The sequence below is a fragment of the Oncorhynchus clarkii genome, chromosome 20 (genome assembly GCF_045791955.1).
Source record: "Oncorhynchus clarkii lewisi isolate Uvic-CL-2024 chromosome 20, UVic_Ocla_1.0, whole genome shotgun sequence".
Classification (NCBI taxonomy): Eukaryota; Metazoa; Chordata; class Actinopteri; order Salmoniformes; family Salmonidae; genus Oncorhynchus; species Oncorhynchus clarkii.
Window position 1 is genome coordinate 19328340 of NC_092166.1, and position 21812 is coordinate 19350151.

The following is a 21812-nucleotide window of genomic DNA, read 5'->3' on the forward strand; positions in this document are numbered from 1 at the left end:
TCAGTATATCACCATGCCCACCTCCACTCTATGCACTTACTCCTTCCATATGGCTATGTATTCTCTTCTCCTCCCTCAGTGGATTTCACATCTCCCTCCCTCCCTCCCTCCCTCCCTCCCTTCCTTCCTTCCTTCCTTCCTTCCTTCCTCCCTCCCTACCTTTCCTCTTTAAAAAAAACGAAATATTTTTTTTGTTTAGTTTTGTGGTTTCCTTCTGTTTGCATGATGTGGATCATACTGGATATGACCTCTGACTGTTTTGTGATGCACTTTGTCATTTGACTTCTGCTCTGTCCTGTTCTTTTGCTTGAGTTTTAATGCCTTCATGCTTCTTCATCGTTGTCTTCCACCACCGTGATCTCAGTTTGAGTGTTGTAGCTAGTAGCCCAGTATGAATCTTTTGTATAATACTTTCTTCATTGTATTGTTTGTTGGACTTGTCTCAAAGCTCCCATTCGCAACCAGTGTAAACTGTAGGCTTTTCGTTGACCACTAACATGCTAGTAGCATCTAATAGTACTGTGTTAGTGGTAATGTAGTGTAACAGACATCTTAGCTCTGACACTAACCCTGGCATGTTGTCATTCTGCAGGGTACTTCAGGACCAGACCCAACTACTGTGTATGTGGACATGAGGGCACTGAGGCACGACAGGTAAGGAAGGACATGCTCCTATCAGAACATCCATGTTTAACTGTGTTATCATCAATTATTAAAATACTTAGCTATGGTTGAAGTCGGAAGTTTACATACACTTAGGTTGGAGTCATTAAAACTTGTTTTTCAACCACTCCACAAATTTCTTGTTAACAAACTATAGTTTTGGAAAGTCGGTTAGGACATCTACTTTGTGCATGACACAAGTAATTTTTCCAACAATTGTTTACAGACAGATTATTTCACTTATAATTCACTGTATCACAATTCCAGGGGGTCAGAGGTTTACACTAAGTTGACTGTGCCTTTAAACAGCTTGAAAAATTCCATTAAATGATGTCATGGCTTTAGAAGCTTCTGATGGGCAAATTTACATAATTTCAGTCAATTGGAGGTGTACCTGTGGATGTATTTCAAGGCCTACCTTCAAACTCAGTGCCTCTTTGCTTGACATCGTGGGAAAAACAAAAGAAATCAGACAAGACCTCAGAAAAAAATAATTGTAGACTTCCACGAGTCTGGTTCATCCTTGGGAGCAATTTCCAAACGCCTGAAGGTACCATGTTCATCTGTACAAACAATAGTACGCAAGTATAAACACCATGGGACCACGCAGTGAAGATGCTGGAGGAAACAGGTACAAAATAATCTATATCCACAGTAAAACAAGTCCTATATCGACATAACCTGAAAGGCCGCTCAGCAAGGAAGAAGCCACTGCTCCAAAACCGCCATAAAAAAGCCAGACTACGGTTTGCAACTGCACAAAGATTGTACTTTTTGGAGAAATGTCCTCTGGTCTGATGAAACAAAAATAGAACTGTTTGGCCATAATGACCATCTTATGTTTGGAGGAAAACGGGGGAGGCTTGCAAACCGAAGAACACCATCCCAACTGTGAAGCACGGGGGTGGCAGCTTAATGTTGTGGGGGTGCTTTGCTGCAGGAAGGACTGGTGCACTTCACAAAATAGATGGCATCATGAAGACGGAAAATTATGTGGATATTCTGAAGCAACATCTTCAGTCAGGAAGTTAAAACTTGGTTGCAAATGGCTCTTTCAAGTGGACAATGACACCAAACATACTTCCAAAGTTGTGGCAAAATGGATTAAGGACAACAAAGTCAAGGTATTGGAGTGGCCATCACAAAGCCCTGACCTCAATCCCATAGAAAATGTGTGGGTAGAACTGAAAAAGCGTGTGCGAGCAAGGAGGCGTACAAACCTGACTCAGTTACACCAGCTCTGTCAGGAGGAATGGGCCAAAATTCACCCAACTTTATGTGGGAAGCTTGTGGAAGGCTACCTGAAATGTTCGACCCAAGTTAAATAATTTAAAAGCAATGCTACCAAACACTAATTGAGTGTATGTATACTTCTGACCCACTGGGAATGTGATGAAAGAATTAAAAGCTGAAATAAATCATTCTCTCTACTATTATTCTGACATTTCACATTCTTAAAATAAAGTGGTGATCCTAACTGACCTAAGACAGGCCATTTTTACTAGGGAATTTTACCAAGATTAAATGTCAGGAATTGTGAAAAATTTAGTTTAAATGTATTTGGCTTAGGTGAATGTAAACTTCTGACTTCAACTGTATATAGTAAATCCAGTTGGTGGTGAATTTTCCATAGTATATAATCCGTCAGTTGCCTAAATATGATAAATAGAAGCTCTTCAGAATCGTAAGTATGGCATCTATGCCAATGAAATTTTGCTCACAAACAAGAACAATATCTTAGACCATGCTGACATGACATTGAAGACCCATTACCTCTGCAGTGGCCATTTACATTGGAGTAGTAAGTTGGAGCCAGACACATTCCTTGTGACACGCGTGTCCAATATTTGACTTTAAGATTAGAAAGACGGCCCGGGGTTAGAATAGTGAGCCTGGGTAGTGTATCATCCTAGAACATCCCACACCCAATCAACAGATCAATAGGCCCCAGCCTGCAGCCGATAGATGGATAGATGGATAGATAGATGGATGGATGGATGGATGGATGGATGGATGGATGGATGGATGGATGGATGGATAGATATCCTACAGTAAACTAATAAATGGATAGATGGATAGATGGATGGATAGATATCCTACAGTAAACTAATAAATGGATAGATGGATAGATAGATGGATAGATAGATGGATAGATGGATAGATAGATAGATATCCTACAGTAAACTAATGGATAGATGGATAGATATATGGATGGATGGATAGATGGATGGATGGATAGATAGATATCCTACAGTAAACTAATAAATGGATAGATGGATGGATAGATGGATGGATAGATATCCTACAGTAAACTAATAAATGGATAGATGGATGGATAGATGGATAGATGGATGGATAGATGGATAGATGGATGGATAGATATCCTACAGTAAACTAATAAATGGATAGATGGAGAGATAGATGGATAGATAGATAGATATCCTACAGTAAACTAATAAATGGATAGATGGATGGATAGATGGATAGATGGATGGATAGATGGATAGATAGATATCCTACAGTAAACTAATAAATGGATAGATGGAGAGATAGATGGATAGATAGATAGATATCCTACAGTAAACTAATGGATAGATGGATAGATAGATGGATGGATAGATGGATAGATAGATGGATAGATGGATGGATAGATGGATAGATGGATGGATAGATGGATGGATGGATAGATGGATGGATAGATGGATGGATAGATGGATGGATAGATAGATGGATGGATAGATAGATGGATGGATGGATAGATGGATGGATAGATGGATAGATGGATGGATAGATGGATAGATGGATGGATAGATGGATGGATAGATGGATGGATAGATAGATGGATGGATAGATGGATGGATAGATGGATGGATGGATAGATGGATGGAGAGATGGATGGATGGATAGATGGATGGATAGATAGATGGATAGATGGATGGATAGATGGATAGATATCCTACAGTAAACTAATGGATAGATGGATAGATGGATAGATATCCTACAGTAAACTAATGGATAGATGGATAGATAGATAGATAGATAGAAAGATATCCTACAGTAAACAAATGGATAGATGGATAGATGGATAGATGGATAGATGGATAGATAGATAGATAGATAGATATCCTACAGTAAACTAATGGATAGATGGATAGATGGATAGATGGATAGATGGATAGATGGATAGATAGATGGATGGATAGATGGATGGATAGATGGATGGATGGATGGATAGATGGATGGATGGATAGATGGATAGATGGATAGATATCCTACAGTAAACTAATGGATAGATGGATAGATGGATAGATAGATAGATAGATAGAGATATCCTACAGTAAACGAATGGATAGATGGATAGATGGATAGATAGATAGATGGATAGATAGATAGATAGATAGATAGATAGATAGATAGATAGATAGATATCCTACAGTAAACTAATGGATAGATGGATAGATAGATAGATGGATAGATGGATAGATGGATGGATAGATAGATAGATGGATAGATAGATGGATAGATGGATAGATAGATAGATAGATAGATAGATAGATAGATAGATAGATATCCTACAGTAAACTAATGGATAGATGGATAGATGGATACCTCACTTGCTTTGGCAATGTTAACACATGTTTCCCATGCCAATAAAGCCCTTGAATTGAATTGAATTGAATTGAATTGGATAGATGGATAGATAGATGGATAGATAGATAGATAGATATCCTACAGTAAACTAATGGATAGATGGATAGATGGATGGATAGATAGATAGATATCCTACAGTAAACTAATGGATAGATGGATAGATAGATAGATAGATAGATAGATAGATAGATATCCTACAGTAAACTAATAGATAGATAGATAGATAGATAGATAGATAGATAGATAGATAGATAGATATCCTACAGTAAACTAATGGATAGATAGATAGATATCCTACAGTAAACTAATGGATAGATGGATAGATAGATAGATAGATATCCTACAGTAAACTAATGGATAGATGGATAGATAGATAGATAGATAGATATCCTACAGTAAACTAATGGATAGATAGATAGATAGATATCCTACAGTAAACTAATGGATAGATAGATAGATAGATAGATAGATAGATAGATAGATATCCTACAGTAAACTAATGGATAGATAGATAGATAGATATCCTACAGTAAACTAATGGATAGATAGATAGATAGATATCCTACAGTAAACTAATGGATAGATAGATAGATATCCTACAGTAAACTAATGGATAGATGGATAGATGGATAGATAGATAGATATCCTACAGTAAACTAATGGATAGATAGATAGATAGATATATAGATAGATAGATAGATAGATAGATATCCTACAGTAAACTAATGGATAGATGGATAGATGGATAGATAGATAGATAGATAGATAGATATCCTACAGTAAACTAATAGATAGATAGATAGATATCCTACAGTAAACTAATGGATATATGGATAGATAGATAGATAGATAGATAGATAGATATCCTACAGTAAACTAATGGATATATGGATAGATAGATAGATAGATAGATAGATAGATATCCTACAGTAAACTAATAGATAGATAGATAGATAGATAGATAGATAGATAGATAGATAGATATCCTACAGTAAACTAATGGATATATGGATAGATAGATAGATAGATAGATAGATATCCTACAGTAAACTAATGGATAGATGGATAGATAGATAGATAGATAGATAGATAGATAGATAGATAGATAGATAGATAGATAGATAGATATCCTACAGTAAACTAATGGATAGATGGATAGATGGATGGATGGATATCCTACAGTAAACTAATGGATAGATAGATAGATAGATAGATAGATAGATATCCTACAGTAAACTAATGGATAGATAGATAGATAGATAGATAGATAGATATCCTACAGTAAACTAATAAATGCTTTTGTGTTATTTGAAATATTAGTTTTTGTTTTCTGTTACCTAAGACATTCATAAACGCAACCAAATCATTTTTGCGAGAGCATGTATGAAATGTAGTAATTCCACTGCTAGGATATTGCAATCGAAATGACTGCTCATTAGCCTCGAGGCCCAGCGGTAAAAGTATTTTTAAAATGTGTGTGCGTGCCGCCTTACGGAAATCAAATGCCCGGCAAGGACACATAACAACATGCTGCACACTGGGCCCACAGCTATTCACTTACACACTGTGTAATTCTAGACTGTCATTTCTGTCTCCACCACTACTCTCCTCCCTGGGATGTGTATTGTGTTTGTGTTGAAAGTTCAGTTTCATTTGTAGACTAAAAGGACTTGTCTTGTACTCACAGTGCTTGTCTCAAATGGCACCCTATTACCATAGGGTTCTGGTCAAAAGTAGGGCACTATATAAGGAATAGGGTGCCATTTGGGACAGAGCCACAGCATTGACTCAGCAGCCCAGTAACTCTTCACTTCTTCCCTTCCTCCCTCACAGGGTTCGTCTGGTAGAGAGAGGGTCTCCACACAGCTTACCACTCATGGAATCTGGAAAGGTGAGTCCCTGCCTGACTTGCTGAATAAATAAACAAATGGTAGTCATTTGCATAGACAAACTTTACAATTAAGTATTTTTAATCACTGAGACTAAACTAGTGTAAACTGTTTGTTTGTGCTGTGCTGTGCTGTGCTTTGATTAGTCTAATCGTGTATTTAGTATCCACAGCAACCCGTCCCCATAATTGAGGAAGTGTAGGTGAGAGAGTAGGACTGTTATGGTGACCGTATTACCGCCACACCGGCGTTCACGTGTCATGAAGGCAGTCAAATTCCACACGACCGTTTAGTCACAGTAATTCGTTTTATCCAAGCTCTGATACTACTGATGTTCATTAGTAGCCAACCAAACTTGCTAACTGTCTGGTACTCAGCACACTATTGTCCCTCTAATCCCTCTGACATCAATGCAAATGTAAACAAAAATTGAATCAAACACTTCATGAGAGCCCATGAGTTCATGTTGGACAACATTTCTATAGGCTATGTAATTGCGTGAGAAAACAGGGTGATGGCCTCATAAAAAGAGGAGGTTCCCATCAGCTTTCTATTGGCTAGGCCTATTATATTTATTTCACAACTTTCGCTATTTAAGTGCATAGATAAAAACAATTTCCCTGCCCCTGAGAGAGGTGCATGATAATGGTCCACTCTAAATCAAAACAAATGTCACAGATAATTTTTAGTATACCAATCAAGTTTTGGACACATGTACTCATTCAAGGGTTTTTCTTTATTTTTACTATGTTCTACATTGTAGAATAATAACGAATATGGAATCATGTCATAAGCAAAAAAGTTTTACACATCAAAATATATTATAGATTTTAGATTCTTCAACGTAGCCACCCTTTGTCTCGATGACAGCTTTGCACACTCTTGGGATTCTCTCAACCAGCTTCATGAGGAATGCTTTTTCAACAGTCTTGAAGAAGTTCCCACATATGCTAATCACTTTTTGCCTGCTTTTCCGCTTCTCCCGGGTGGCGCACCGGTCTAAGGCACTGCATCTCAGTATCACAACCGGCCGTGATTGGGACTCCCATAGGGCGGCACACAATTGGCCCAGCGTCGTTCGAGTTAGGGTTTGGCCGGGGTAGGCCGTCATTGTAAATAAGAATTTGTTCTTAACTGACTTGCCTAAGTTAAAAAATGTAAAATCCTTCACTCTGGTCCAATTCATCCCAAACCATCTCAATTGGGTTGAGGTCGGGTGATTGTGGAAGCCAAGTCATATGATGCAGCACTCCATCACTCTCCTTCTTGGTCAAATAGCCCTTACACAGCCTGGAGGTGTGTTTTAGGTAATTGTTGTGTTGAAAAACAAATGATAGTCCCACTAAGCGCAAACCAGATGGGATGGCATATCACTGCAGAATACTGTGGTAGCCATGCTGGTTAAGTTTGCCTTGAATTCTAAATAAATCACTGACAGTGTCACCAGCAAAGCACAATCACACCACCTCCTCCATGCTTCACGGTGGGAATCACACATGAGATCATCCGTTCACCTACTCTGCGTCTCACAAAGACACAGCAGTTGGAACCAAAAATCTCAAATTTGGAATCATCAGACCAAAGGACAGACTTCCACCGGTCTAATGGCCATTGCTTGTGTTTCTAGACCCAAGCAAGTCTCTTCTTCTTATTGGTGTCCTTTAGTAGTGGTTTCTTTGCAGCAATTCGACTCATGAAGGCCTGATTCACGCAGTCTCCTCTGAACAGTTGATGTTGAGATGTCTGTTACTACTCATCCGGAGTGTGCTATTCTGTTCTTCTGAAATTGACTACATTTTCTTCATATCATGTTTCTTTAGACCTGTCTAAAGTAAATAATGGATTTATTGTGAAGGTATAGGCTATATTACATGGATGTATTGTGAAGGTATAGGCTATATTACATGGATTTATTGTGAAGGTATAGGCTATATTACATGGATTTATTGTGGTATAGGCTATAGGCTATATTACATGGATTTATTGTGAAGGTATAGGCTATATTACATGGATTTATTGTGAAGGTATAGGCTATATTACATGGATTTATTGTGAAGGTATAGGCTATATTACATGGATTTATTGTGAAGGTGTTGACTATATTACATGGATTTATTGTGAAGGTATAGGCTATATTACATGGATTTATTGTGAAGGTATAGGCTATATTACATGGATTTATTGTGAAGGTATAGGCTATATTACATGGATTTATTGTGAAGGTATAGGCTATATTACATGGATTTATTGTGAAGGTGTAGGCTATATTACATGGATTTATTGTGAAGGTATAGGCTATATTACATGGATTTATTGTGATGATGTAGGCTATATTACATGGATTTATTGTGAAGGTGTAGGCTATATTACATGGATTTATTGTGAAGGTATAGGCTATATTACATGGATTTATTGTGAAGGTATAGGCTATATTACATGGATTTATTGTGAAGGTATAGGCTATATTACATGGATTTATTGTGAAGGTATAGGCTATATTACATGGATTTATTGTGAAGGTATAGGCTATATTACATGGATTTATTGTGAAGGTATAGGCTATATTACATGGATTTATTGTGATGATGTAGGCTATATTACATGGATTTATTGTGAAGGTGTAGGCTATATTACATGGATTTATTGTGAAGGTATAGGCTATATTACATGGATTTATTAGAATTTTTGTCTAATAAATGTAAATGTTCCAAAGGTCTGCATCAGAGGCATGCGTGGAGGCCAGGAGATGCTAAATGTGTTTGTTAATTAATTAACGGTCAATTACCATGAGACCGGCAGTCATTTGCTTAACAATCACTGGCTGACGAAATTTCGTGACTGCCCGCCCTAGTTAAGAGTTAATTGTGCTCCGGGTCAGACAGCGTTCTGCTCTGTGTTTCAAAGGGACCAGCCAGGAGATCAAGATCAGTCTGTCACTCAATAATAAGGCTTTTATTTCTGTCTGCGTTCCAAATGGCACTATATAGTGCACTACTTTTGATCAGAGCCATAGGCACTATTAAGGGAATTAGGGCCACATACTGGGAGAGAGCGAGTGGGCCATTTCAGTCCACTCTACTCAGGGCTCGGTGGTAAATGAGTTATATAAAGGGCCTCGCTGAAGGGAGAGAAATAGAGAGGAGTGAAAGGGAGAGAGTAGTGGAGAGATGAAATCACTAATTGTCTCATCCTTATTGCCATCAGATTCTACCTGGGGTTCGAATTATCATCGCCAACCCGGAGACCAAGGGACCACTGGGAGACTCGCACCTTGGAGAGGTCGGTTCAGACATAACCACACTCTCATTAGAATCCATACAAACTACAATACATCAGGCTACAAATCAGTCTCTCTCTGTCCTTTAAGTGTCATACCTCATTGGATGTGTACTCTCTCATTAGACTAAACTACAATAGTCTTTCTCTGTGTACTGAAAGAGCCAGTCCACGTAACTTCCAGACACATTAATTTCTTCGGTCTATCCAGTCTAATGCTAAGTTCAGTAAGTGTTATGTAATTGGTCTAAAAGTACACAGTTCACGCTGAATTGGTCTGTGGCCAAATGCACTACAATAGAAGTCCAGAGCAGAGTTGGGTAAAAATAATAAAACTAGACAAGTATTGGACCCCAGGGGATAGCACATTAAAACACTTGTTTCAAAAGTTGTCCTCAATGGAAAAAAATATTGAATTGTTGTCCTGTTCACAGATCTGGGTGTGCAGTGGACACAATGCCAGCGGCTACTTCACGGTGTATGGAGACGAGGCACTGCAGTCGGATCACTTTAATTCCCATCTGAGCTTTGGAGACACACAGACAATCTGGGCCCGCACCGGATACCTGGGCTTCCTCAGGAGGACCGAACTGACCGACGCCAGTGGGGGTACGTTAACTGTTCCCATCACTACCAAATGTACTTATTACTGCATACTTTCTCTGTTTTACTGGCGAGGTCAACATACATTGTCTGAAGTGTTTGTATTTGCGTGTGTGTGTGTGCGCCCAGAGCGACACGATGCCCTGTATGTTGTGGGGGCACTGGATGAGGCCATGGAGCTGAGGGGAATGAGGTACCACCCCATCGACATTGAGACCTCCGTCATCAGGACACACAAGAGCATCACAGAATGGTGAGAACTGTAACTCATTTCATAAGGCTACATACAGTTAATTCAGAAAGTATTTTACACATTTTGTTACATTACAACCTTATTCTAAAATGGATTAAATAAAACATTTTCCTCATCAATGTACACACAATACCCCATAATGACAAAGCAAAAACAAATACCTTATTTACATAAGTATTCAGACCCTTTGCTATGAGAATCGAAATTGAGCTCTGGTGCATCCTGTTTCCATTGATCATCCTTCAGATGTTTCTACAACTTGATTGGAGTCCACCTCTGGTAAATTCATTGATTGGACATGATTTGGAAAGGCACACGCCTGTCTATATAATGTCCCACAGTTGACAGCGCATGCCTTTATGGTATAGTGGCCAGATGGAAGCCACTCCTCAGTAAAAGGCACCTGACAGCCCACTTGGAGTTTGCCAAAAGGCACCTAAAGGACTCTCCGTCCATGAGAAATAAGATTCTCTGGTCTGATGAAACCAAGATTGAACTCTTTGTCCTGAATGCCAAGCGTCACATCTGGAGGAAACCAGGCACCACTCATCACCTGGCCAATACCATCCCTACGGTGAAGCATGGTGGTGGCAGCATCATGCTGTGGGGATGTTTTTAAGCTGCAGGGACTGGGAGACTAGTCAGGATCGAGGGAAAGATGAACGGAGCAAAGTACAGAGAGGTCCTTGATGAAATCCTGCGCCAGAGCACTCAGGACCTCAGACTAGGGCGAAGGTTCACCTTCCAACAGAACAACGACACTAAGCACACAGCCAAGACAACGCAGGAGTGGCTTCAGGAAAAGTCTCTGAATGTCCTTGTGGCTCAGCCAGAGCCCGGACTTGAACCCAATCGAACATCTCTGGAGAGACCTGAAAATAATTGTGCTGCGACACTCCCCATCCAACCTGACAGAGTTTGAGAGGATCTGCAGAGAAGAATGAGAGAAACTCCCCAAATACAGGTGTGCCAAGCTTGTAGTGTGATACCCAAAAAGACTCGAGGCTGTAATATCTGACAAAGGTTCTTTAACAAAGTACTGAGTAAAGGGTCTGAATACTTATGTAAATGTGAGATTTCTGTTTTTATTTTTTGTCTAAAAAACATTTTTTGTTTTGTCATTATGGGTTATTGTGTGTAGATTGAGGGGGAGGACTATTTAAACAATTTTAGAATAAGGTTGTAACGTAACAGAATGTGGAAAAAGTCCAGGGGTATGAATACTTTCCGAATGTACTATAATTAGTGTATTAGTGTATCCCGGGTTTCAGCACCATGAAAAATGACTTGAGGATTTGTAGTTCTGGTGGGTGGATGGCGTAGCTCACCACTTTATGGGCATTCTATCTAAACAAATGTAATTTCTGTTCAAATATCATGCTGATTTTGTCCAATTTCAAATTGTTAATGTTGACCAATTAAAATGCCATAGATAAACTAAGTACTGTACTGAATGTGTTTGTTGAAATGTCAGAGTGAGTAGCTAGCTAAGTACTTACTGTACTGTATGTTGTTGTTTCAGTGTGGTGTTGACTAAGTACTGTATGTTGTTGTTTCAGTGTGGTGTTGACTAAGTACTGTATGTTGTTGTTGTTTCAGTGTGGTGTTGACTAAGTACTGTATGTTGTTGTTGTTTCAGTGTGGTGTTGACTAAGTACTGTATGTTGTTGTTGTTTCAGTGTGGTGTTGACTAAGTACTGTATGTTGTTGTTTCAGTGTGGTGTTGACTAAGTACTGTATGTTGTTGTTGTTTCAGTGTGGTGTTGACTAAGTACTGTATGTTGTTGTTGTTTCAGTGTGGTGTTGACTAAGTACTGTATGTTGTTGTTGTTTCAGTGTGGTGTTGACTAAGTACTGTATGTTGTTGTTTCAGTGTGGTGTTGACTAAGTACTGTATGTTGTTGTTGTTTCAGTGTGGTGTTGACTAAGTACTGTATGTTGTTGTTGTTTCAGTGTGGTGTTGACTAAGTACTTTATTTTTTGTTCAGTGTAGTGTTGACTAAGTACTGTATGTTTGTTTGATGTTGACTGTTGTTGTATGTATGTTGTTGTTTCAGTGTGGTGTTGACTAATAATTTATGTGTGGTGTTGACTAAGTACTCTGTTTCAGTATCATGTTGACTAAGTACTCTGTTGTTTCAGTATCATGTTGACTAAGTACTCTGTTGTTTCAGTGCGGTGTTCACATGGACCAACCTCCTGGTGGTGGTGGTGGAGTTGGATGGTTCGGAGCAGGAGGCCCTGGACCTGGTGCCCCTGGTGACCAACGTGGTTCTGGAGGAACACTACCTGATCGTGGGAGTGGTGGTGGTGGTGGACATCGGGGTCATCCCCATCAACTCTCGGGGAGAGAAGCAGAGAATGCACCTCCGGGATGGCTTCCTGGCTGACCAGCTGGACCCCATATATGTGGCCTATAACATGTAGCCTGTAGCCTGCCATCTGTAGACCTACTAGACCATAGTACAAGGCCTTGTATGGACAGACAGTGCTTTATGTACATACTGCAATGCAACAGGACCTCTGGTCTCTGACAAGAGCAGGGAGAGAGATGAGAAGAGGACGTGAGTGCCTAGACCCAGGCGCTCGCTGATTTTGTGTGATGTTGTTGCTAGTTCAAAAACACCTCAAATTGGAAGAGCAGGTGACGGGTTAGTGAAGTGTTGGATTGGAATGGGAGGAGCTCCATGTGTAGATGATGAGAGAGGAGAGTCCCAGTGTAGTTCAGATTCTTGCTTTTTTGGTTATTGCTTTTGAAGTAAGTGTGTATATATTTTCATGTTGAGTATTGCTGAAGTCGCTTGTTTTTTTAATCTGCCCTCTAAGAGGTTAGGGTATTTTTTTAAGAATATTTACAAACTGTGGCAAATGGTATTTTATGTTGACCTTTTTTATTATCAATCATTACACATACATATATGTTTTGATACAGGACATATCAATGTTGTTCTTGAACTTTACAATATGAAGTACAATATGTTGTTTTATGTTTGTTGGTTCATTTTTTCAACCAAGTTTTTAATTCTGCGCAAACATTTATTTTTCTGTAATAACTGTCCCGACTACAAGGGGAACCAGTGTGATTATTTTAACTACAGCAATCTTTTACTCTGTTATGTTCAATATCATTATACATAAATTAAAGGAAAACACGTTATTTCATATCATGTAAGTATGTACAAAACGGATTTAATTTATTTTGTTCTCTTTAGAAGTATATGAGAGAAGACATTCAAGAATGTTTTAATCTTGAATATTTGCTAATATAAAACAAAGCATTGTATTACCTTGAGTGAATAGTATCACATCAAGTATATCAAATATAGATCTATATTAATTAAAAGACCTAGGATTCACTGGCGAGGTCAACGTACATTGTCTGAAGTGTTTGTATTTGCGCGTGTGTGTGTGCGCGCAGAGCGACACGATGCCCTATATGTTGTGGGGGCACTGGATGAGGCCATGGAGCTGAGGGGAATGAGGTACCATTCAGTACTTCTCACTTGCATGACGTAGACAGAGCTGAAGTCGTTGCGTTGTTTGAAGGACATAAAGGGGAGGAATGTAAGGATTCAGACTGTCCTCTCAATAACTGCACACAGACAAATAAGAGCTCTGAAAGGATCAAAAGCAATTTTGGAGAAATTATGTGTGTGTGAGGAGGATGGTACAAACACCTCTGGTGGGAATGATGATAATGAATATGTCTGCTGGCGTGTCACACTTGTATCTGAAACAACAGGTTGTAGATGGTCACCAGAATTGTAAATAGAAAGTTTAGTCCTTCATATTTTTGCATTGAGAGATCAATCAGGGCTCCTATATTGATGTCACCGAGGGGAAATTATGAAAAAGTTCATGGGGAAAAAATCATTTTACAGAAACCCTTTAAAGGAATACATGTTGGAGCAACTCAAGGTGGAAGAGCAGATTTGGGGGAGCGTGAAACCTTATCTGTGGGGAATCATATATGATTTAAGGTTAAAGTTCAAGGCTAAGAATGTTTTAGTTAAAAACAAATCATTAAAAGCACTTTCTACACATTTTTTGTTTTTTTTTGCAAGGATGACCCTGACATGTTTTAAAGATTAAATGTCTTAACTGAGTTGGCATAAGTCTTTCAGTTAAATAAATATTTCAATGATTTTGACGATAAAATGACATTTGTTTGTTTATTTTTGCAGCAGTACATGTTGTTTCACAGAGGTTTCATCTCAATGTAATTGTATTGTATGCTCAAGCATATTAGATATGTATACAACACATTAAGAACACCTGCTCTTTCAATGACAGACTGACCAGGTGAAAGCTATGATCCCTTTTCATTTAATTATACCATACATTATAGGAATTATACAACGGGTGGTTCTAATCCTTGATGCTGATTGGTTAAAACCGCATTCCAGCCAGTGCCTATTTAAGCAATAAGGCCCGAGGAGGTATGGTATATTGCCAATATACCATGGCTAAGAGCTGCTTTCAGGCAAGATGCAAAGTGGAGTGCCTGGACACAGCACTTAGCTGTGGTATATTGGCCATATATCACAAACCCCTGAGGTGCCTTATTGCTATTATAAACTGGTTACCAATGTAATTAGAGCAGTAAAAATAAATGTTTTGTCATACCTGTGGTATAAGGTCTGATGTACCAAGGCTGTCAGCCAACCAGCATTCAGGGCTTGAACCACCCAGTTTATAATACGCAATCTACCATCGGCTAAAGCTATGACTGCGCAACCACTGTTTCATCAGCACAGCCAGACAATTGTTACAACTTTTATCTCCACTGTAAAAAGCATCTAGACATTATCTCCCATTTCTTTTAAACTAGCAGTTGATTTTCAATAGTGGAAATTTGAATGAACCTTGCTGTCTGTCTCTGACAGTTGCAACATTTCAATATCTCCAGCTGTCCCATAGTAATGAACGTGTGGGGTCGAGACGAGACACAGGCAGCTTTTCTCAGCCAGTCAAAATCATGAATCAGCATCATTTTATGAATATATAGAAATAAATGTCAATGTAAAACGAAACAATGCAGTTAGTTTGCAGTCTTTCAAGCTTCAGTTTGGAGTGTTTGTGTTAGCTGTGTTATTGGCTAGCTCCTCTGAACAAGTGTCCTGGCGGGGGAGCACATGTTCTATGTACTGGGTGAAATCGCGTATCATTAGCTAATTGTTATGGATGTATCCAGATAAACATCACTAGAAAACAGCTTATTGCAAATGCAGCTACTTTGCTGTTATTCTGGCAGCACTGTTTGACATGACTGTTAGCAAAAGTTGGCTAGCTAGCAAGCAAGGGATAATAATGTTGCCAAACATCATGGCAGCGACACATTTAGAACAAACGACCGGGTCGTGTCCATAGATAAAGAACAAAAAGACTTAGCGACTGGGTCCACTCTCCGCCAACCGAACCAATAGAAAGAACGACCAGCTGGCTTGAGTAGCAACCCTAGATGTGTGTTTGGACTATATCCCGTGGAAGGATGAGATGGTATGAATAAACTCATCAAAATAACGCTGATGAAAATATATCAATCATTATTTGAATAGGTTGGTAACCTGTTGTATGAAAGTGATAATGCCCTCGAAGCCTATGTTGGGAGGATATATTGGCATGGTTTTCCGGCCCAATAATGCACGCTCTAGAATGCCCTTCAAGCCAATCAGAAATGAGTATTCAACAACACCAAGGTATAAACAGCTAGAATGAATGAATAAATCAATCAATCAGGTTGCTCTGTTACGAGTTATGACTTTTAAAAAGCTATGTAGCCAAGAATGGTTGAAGCAAAATAACATACTGAGTCAATCATTGTTTCATTAGAGCATTCTGTGCACATCTGAACTTTGTTCTGTTTTGCCACTTTTCTGAGGATTAAGACGTATTGTATATTTAGATTGGCTTATCTCATCAAAGTCAGTGAATTTTAATTAACAATCGTCACAGTGAACATGAACAGGGCACAGTTTGTGGATATTTACAAAGTAACTGTGAGATAATTATGTGCTTTGCTCAGATCCACTTTTAAACTGGTTAACCGGCCTCCTGAGTGGCGCAGCGGTAAGGCACTGCATCGCAGCCGACTGCGACAGGGAGACACGAGGCGGCGCACAATTGGCCCAGCATAGTCCAGGTTAGGGGAGGGTTTGGCCGGCCGTGATGTCCTTGTCCCATCGCGCTATAGCGACTCATGTGGCGGGTCGGGCGCATGCATGCTGACACGGTCGCAACTTGTACGGTACAACTGCAGCTGGCTTAAGGGTTATGCAAACAGTGTGTCAAGAAGCAGTGCGGCTTGGCATGGTCGTGTTTCGGAGGACGCATGGCTCTCGACCTTCGCCTCTCCCGAGTCCGTAAGGAAGTTGCAGCGATGGGACAAGACTGTAACTACCAATTGGATACAACAAAATTGGGGAGGAAAAAGGGCTAAACAAATAAATGTGGTTATCGTATCTGCTCATTGAAAAATGATAATTGTCCCATCCAATACTCATCACAGTGCTGTTATTCGGTGGCTTTCATTGAAGAGGTATATATCTGAGCCATTCCTATTATGAAAGCTGAACACAGGTCTGTCTACCCATATGAACATCGATAACACTTGACACCCAGTGTCATAACATGGTATGACACCATGTCATAAACAGCTGACATAACTTGTCATAATATGGTCATAACACTGTCATGCACACATATATTTAGATCGGTTGTGGCATATATTGCATTATTTTATGGCTGGTTAGGACCTACATAAGAGGGTCAAAACCCACCACACAAGGTAAAAGGTTCCTTTACCTCATAGCTTACGGGTCAACATTATGATTGTTTTATTTTATTTTATTGACCATATTCAATGATCATTGTAATTGTACCTACCCAAATGCTCTGTTGCTGTTGACTGGGATGAATGCAGGAGCAGATTTCAGGAGCAGGACAAGACTGATGACTGATATAAGGACATGTAAATGATAGGCCCATCTGTCTTATATGATTATGATGGTCCTGACAGTGTCATAAAGTGTATTTTCTTAGTCCAAGTAACGAAAGAAGAAAAAAAACAAATTATTTGAATAAACGTTGGTTTTGACACTTATGTAGGTGTCATAACCAGCCATAAATCAACACAATATATGTCACAACAGTTGTAAATACGGGTCATGGCAGTGTTATGACCATGTTATGACACTTAGTGTCAAGTAAAGTGTTACCTGAGAGAGAGAGAGAGAGAGAGAGAGAGAGAGGTCATGAGCAGATGAGCTCCCACATTGTTCAGCATGTTTTAAAAAATAGATTGATTTAGAGTTAGACAAACTTAGATTTTTTGGCAGGGACGTATACAGGATGCTACCCTAAGCAACATAACCTTCACTCAAAATCAAAACTCCAAACCTACAACCTGATTTTTTTTGGATGGAATTTACTTGGAATTACCTGGAATGCTTCCTACACGCAAGGATAATTATTCCCAAACGGTACAGAAAATGATCTGGCAAATAAGCAGAGACCTGAAAACACCATCCAACCTGGAGCTGTGTGAGTAATGCTTAGTCTGAAGCAATTTTTTTACTTTCAAAAGCCAATTACAATGATATATTTTACTTAATAAGGACAGAATGCTCAGGCTACCAAGCTTTGCTAGGACAAAGAGTTACAACTTCAGTTAGCACTGAAGCGAGAGGTGTCAAAGCCTTCGAGCCCAAATGGCAGGCTACGCCACCGAGATCCAGAGGCCTTGAAGCCCCCTCCTGCTGTTCAAAGACCATCCACTGGCATTTTCTACAAGAAATCAGAAATAAAAGCTTCTCCCAAGTGGGTGTGACACCTACTCTCATTACCTGCTGCACTGCTGCTTGGATTCCATCTGGCGATCTGTTCACCGCCTGCCCTGGCCTGCCTCCCATCCTATTCCAAACACAGCTCGCCGGCTTTGTATTGATGTTACCTGATGAAATTGCTGTACAGTATGATCTTGTTGCCATCTGATACACATTCAGATGTCATAAATCAGCACTGCAGAGCTCTCCCTGTCCTATGCCGTGCCTTGATTGTATTACTGTTGATGATATCTGGAAATGTGCATGTACACCCTGGCCCATCTACTGTTGCTAGCCCCAATTCTGACTTCTGCTCTGATATCTGCTTCACTGATTTTTGCTCTCGTAAAAGCCTGGGTTTTTGCACGTTAACACTAGAAGCTTATTATCTAAAATGGATCAATTGAAAGTGTGGGTTCAGAGCGGCAATCCAGATGTGTTGGTCTTTACTGAGATGTGGTTAAGGAAGACTGTTTTGAATACTAATGTTAACCTTTCTGGTTATAACCTTTTTCGGCAAGACATATCTTCCAAAGGTGGAGGAGTGGCAATCTTTACCAAGGATCACCTTCAGTGCTCGGTTGTCTCCAACAAGTCTGTTCCCAAACAATTTGATTTGCTGGTTTTAAGTATTACACTTTCAAAAAGCTCTATGTTGACTGTTGCTGGGTGTTATCGTCCTCCATCAGCACCGGCCTGTACCCTACTGCCCTAAGCTCTCTCCTGGCCCCCTACACCAGGTCTCAATGTGTCCTGCTAGGTGACCTAAACTGGGACATGCTTAAACCACCTGACCAAGTCCTAAAGCAATGGGACTCCCTAAATCTTTCTCAGATTATTGCCAATCCCACAAGGTATGAATCCAAACACCCAGAAAAGGCTACTCTTCTTGATGTTATCTTCACAAATAATCATGATAGGTATCAGTCTTGTGTTTTCTGTGTTCGTAATGGCTGCTCAGTGAAACGACCTGTCCTGATTTGTCATAGAGACTTGATAAAAAAAACGAATGAGCAAGCCTTCCTTCATGAACTGTAAAATGGTATAGAATCAGCTTGATCCCCTCTGTCGAAGACACTTGAACCTTCTTTTTTTTTGTGTTTTTTTTTGTGTGAATTTTACCCCTTTTTCTCCCCAATTTCGTGGTATCCAATTGTTTTTAGTAGCTACTATCTTGTCTCATCGCTACAACTCCCATACGGGCTCGGGAGAGACGAAGGTTGAAAGTCATGCGTCCTCCGATACACAACCCAACCAAGCCGCACTGCTTCTTAACACAGCGCCATCCAACCCGGAAGCCAGCCGCACCAATGTGTCAGAGGAAACACTGTGCACCTTGGTTAGCACGCACTGTGCCCGGCCCACCACAGGAGTCGCTGGTGCGACAAGGATTTCCCTACCGGCCAAACCCTCCCTAACCCGGACGACGCTAGGCCAATTGTGCGTCACCCCACGGACCTCCCGGTTGTGGCCGGTTACGACAGAGCCTGGGCGTGAACTCAGAGTCTCTGGTGGCACAGCTGGCGCTGCAGCCCCTAACCACCCAGGAGGCCCGAACCTTCTTTTTTATATATTTTCAGTTGTATTGTTAAACACACCCCTTTAAAGTAAATTAGAATTAAAAACAGGTTCAGCCCCTGGTTCGACCGTGATCTTGCAGAGTTACTCCACCTCAAGAATTGCATTTGGCAAAAGGCTCGGCACACGCATACTCAGGCTGACTGGCTCTCGTTCAGGCAAATGAGAAATAAGCGCACTCAGGCTATCCGGAAGGCCAAAGTTAGTTACTTTAAATAGCAGTTCTCTCTCTGTGGGTCTAACCCCAAGAAGTTCTGGAAAACGGTTAAAGACCTGGAGAATAAACCCTCCTCCTCACAGCTGCCCATGTCCCTTAATGTTGATGATGTGGTTTTTACTGACAAGAAGCACATGGCTGAGCTCTTTAATCACCACTTCATTAAGTCAGGATTCCTATTTGACTCAGTCGTGCCTCCTTGCCCGTCCAACATTTCCTCATCTCCCACCCCTTCTAATGTGACTATCCCCCATTCTTCTCCCTCTTTTTCTCCTGCCCCTCTACAAAGTTTCTCCCTGCAGGCAGTCACTGTGTCCCAGGTGCTAGAGGAGCACCTGAAACTTGACCCCAAAAAACATCTGGGTCAGATGGTTTAGACCCTTCCTTCTTTAAGGTTGCTGCCCCTATCATCGCCAAGCCTCTCTCTCCTTTCTGGGGAGGTTCCCATTGCTTGGAAGGCAGACACGGTTCGTCCTTTATTTAAAGGGGGAGATCAAGCTGATCCTAACTGTTATAGGCCTATTTCTATTTTGCCCTGTTTATCAAAGTGTTGGAAAAACTTGTCAATAAACTGACTGGCTTTCTTGATGTCTATAGTATTCTCTCTGGTATGCAATCTGGTTTCCGCTCAGGTCATGGATGTGTCACTACAACCTTAAAGGTCCTCAGTGACGTCACCATTGCCCTTGATTCTAAGCAATGTTATGCTGCTATTTTATTGACCTGGCCAAAGCTTTTGATACAGTAGACCATTCCATTCTTGTGGGCTGGCTAAGGAGTATTGGTGTCTCTGAGGGGTCTTTGGCCTGGTTTGCTAACTACCTCTCTCAAAGACTGCAGTGTATAAAGTCAGAAAATCTGCTGTCTCAGCCACTGCCTGTCACCAAGGGAGTACCCCTAGGCTCAATCCTAGGCCCCAAGATCTTCTCAATTTATAACAACAATATAGCTCCGGCAGTAGGAAGCTCTCTCATCCATTTATATGCAGATGATACAGTCTTATACTCAGCTGGCCACTCCCCAGATGTGGTGTTAAATGCTCTACAACAAAGCTTCCGTAGTGTCCAGCAAGCTTTCTCTACCCTTGACCTTGTTCTGAACACCTCCAAAACAAAGGTCATGTGGTTTGGTAAGAAGAATGCCCCTCTCCCCACAGGTGTGATTACTACCTCTGAGGGTTTAGAGCTTGAGGTAGTCACCTCATACAAGTATTTGGGAGTATGACTAGACAGTACATTCCTTCTCTCATCACATATCAAAGCTGCAGGCTAAGGTTAAATCTAGATGTGGTTTCCTCTATCGTAATCACTCCTCTTTCACCCCAGCTGCCAGACTAACCCGGATTCAGATGACCATCCTATCCATACTAGATTGCGGAGACATCATTTATAGATCGGCAGGTAAGGGTGCTCTCGAGCGGCTAGATGTTCTTTACCGTTCGGCCATCAGATTTGCCACCAAAGCTCCTTATAGGACACATCACAGCACTTTATAATCCTCTGTAAACTGGTCATATCTGTATACCCGTCGCAAGACCCACTGGTTGATGCTTAATCATAAAACCCTCTTAGGCTCCCCCCCCCCAGCTGAGATATCTACTGCAGCCCTCATCCTCCATATACAACCCGTTCTGCTAGTCACATTCTGTTGAAGGTCCCCAAAGCACACACATCCCTAGGTCGCTTGTCATTTCAGTTCGCTGCAGCCAGCGACTGGAACGAGCTGCAACATACACTCAAACTGGACAGGTTACCTCAATCTCTTTATTCAAAGACTCAATCATGGACACTCTTACTGACGGTTGTGGCTGCTTTGCGGGATGTATTGGTGTCTCTACCTTTGGTGTCTCCTACCCTTTG

General features: G+C 40.5%; 1 protein-coding gene across 1 annotated transcript in view; it reads left to right on the forward strand.

Moving 5' to 3' along the window:
- The window catches only part of LOC139376040 (disco-interacting protein 2 homolog C-like), a 244325-nt gene extending 229832 nt beyond the window's left edge, over window positions 1-14493 (forward strand). The window contains 6 exon segments of the mRNA XM_071118137.1: window positions 593-654; window positions 6148-6205; window positions 9408-9482; window positions 9914-10088; window positions 10212-10335; window positions 12510-14493. Of these exon segments, the coding sequence (XP_070974238.1) occupies window positions 593-654; window positions 6148-6205; window positions 9408-9482; window positions 9914-10088; window positions 10212-10335; window positions 12510-12762 (747 nt within the window). The 3' untranslated portion in view covers window positions 12763-14493.
- Window positions 14494-21812: the final 7319 nt, after the last annotated feature.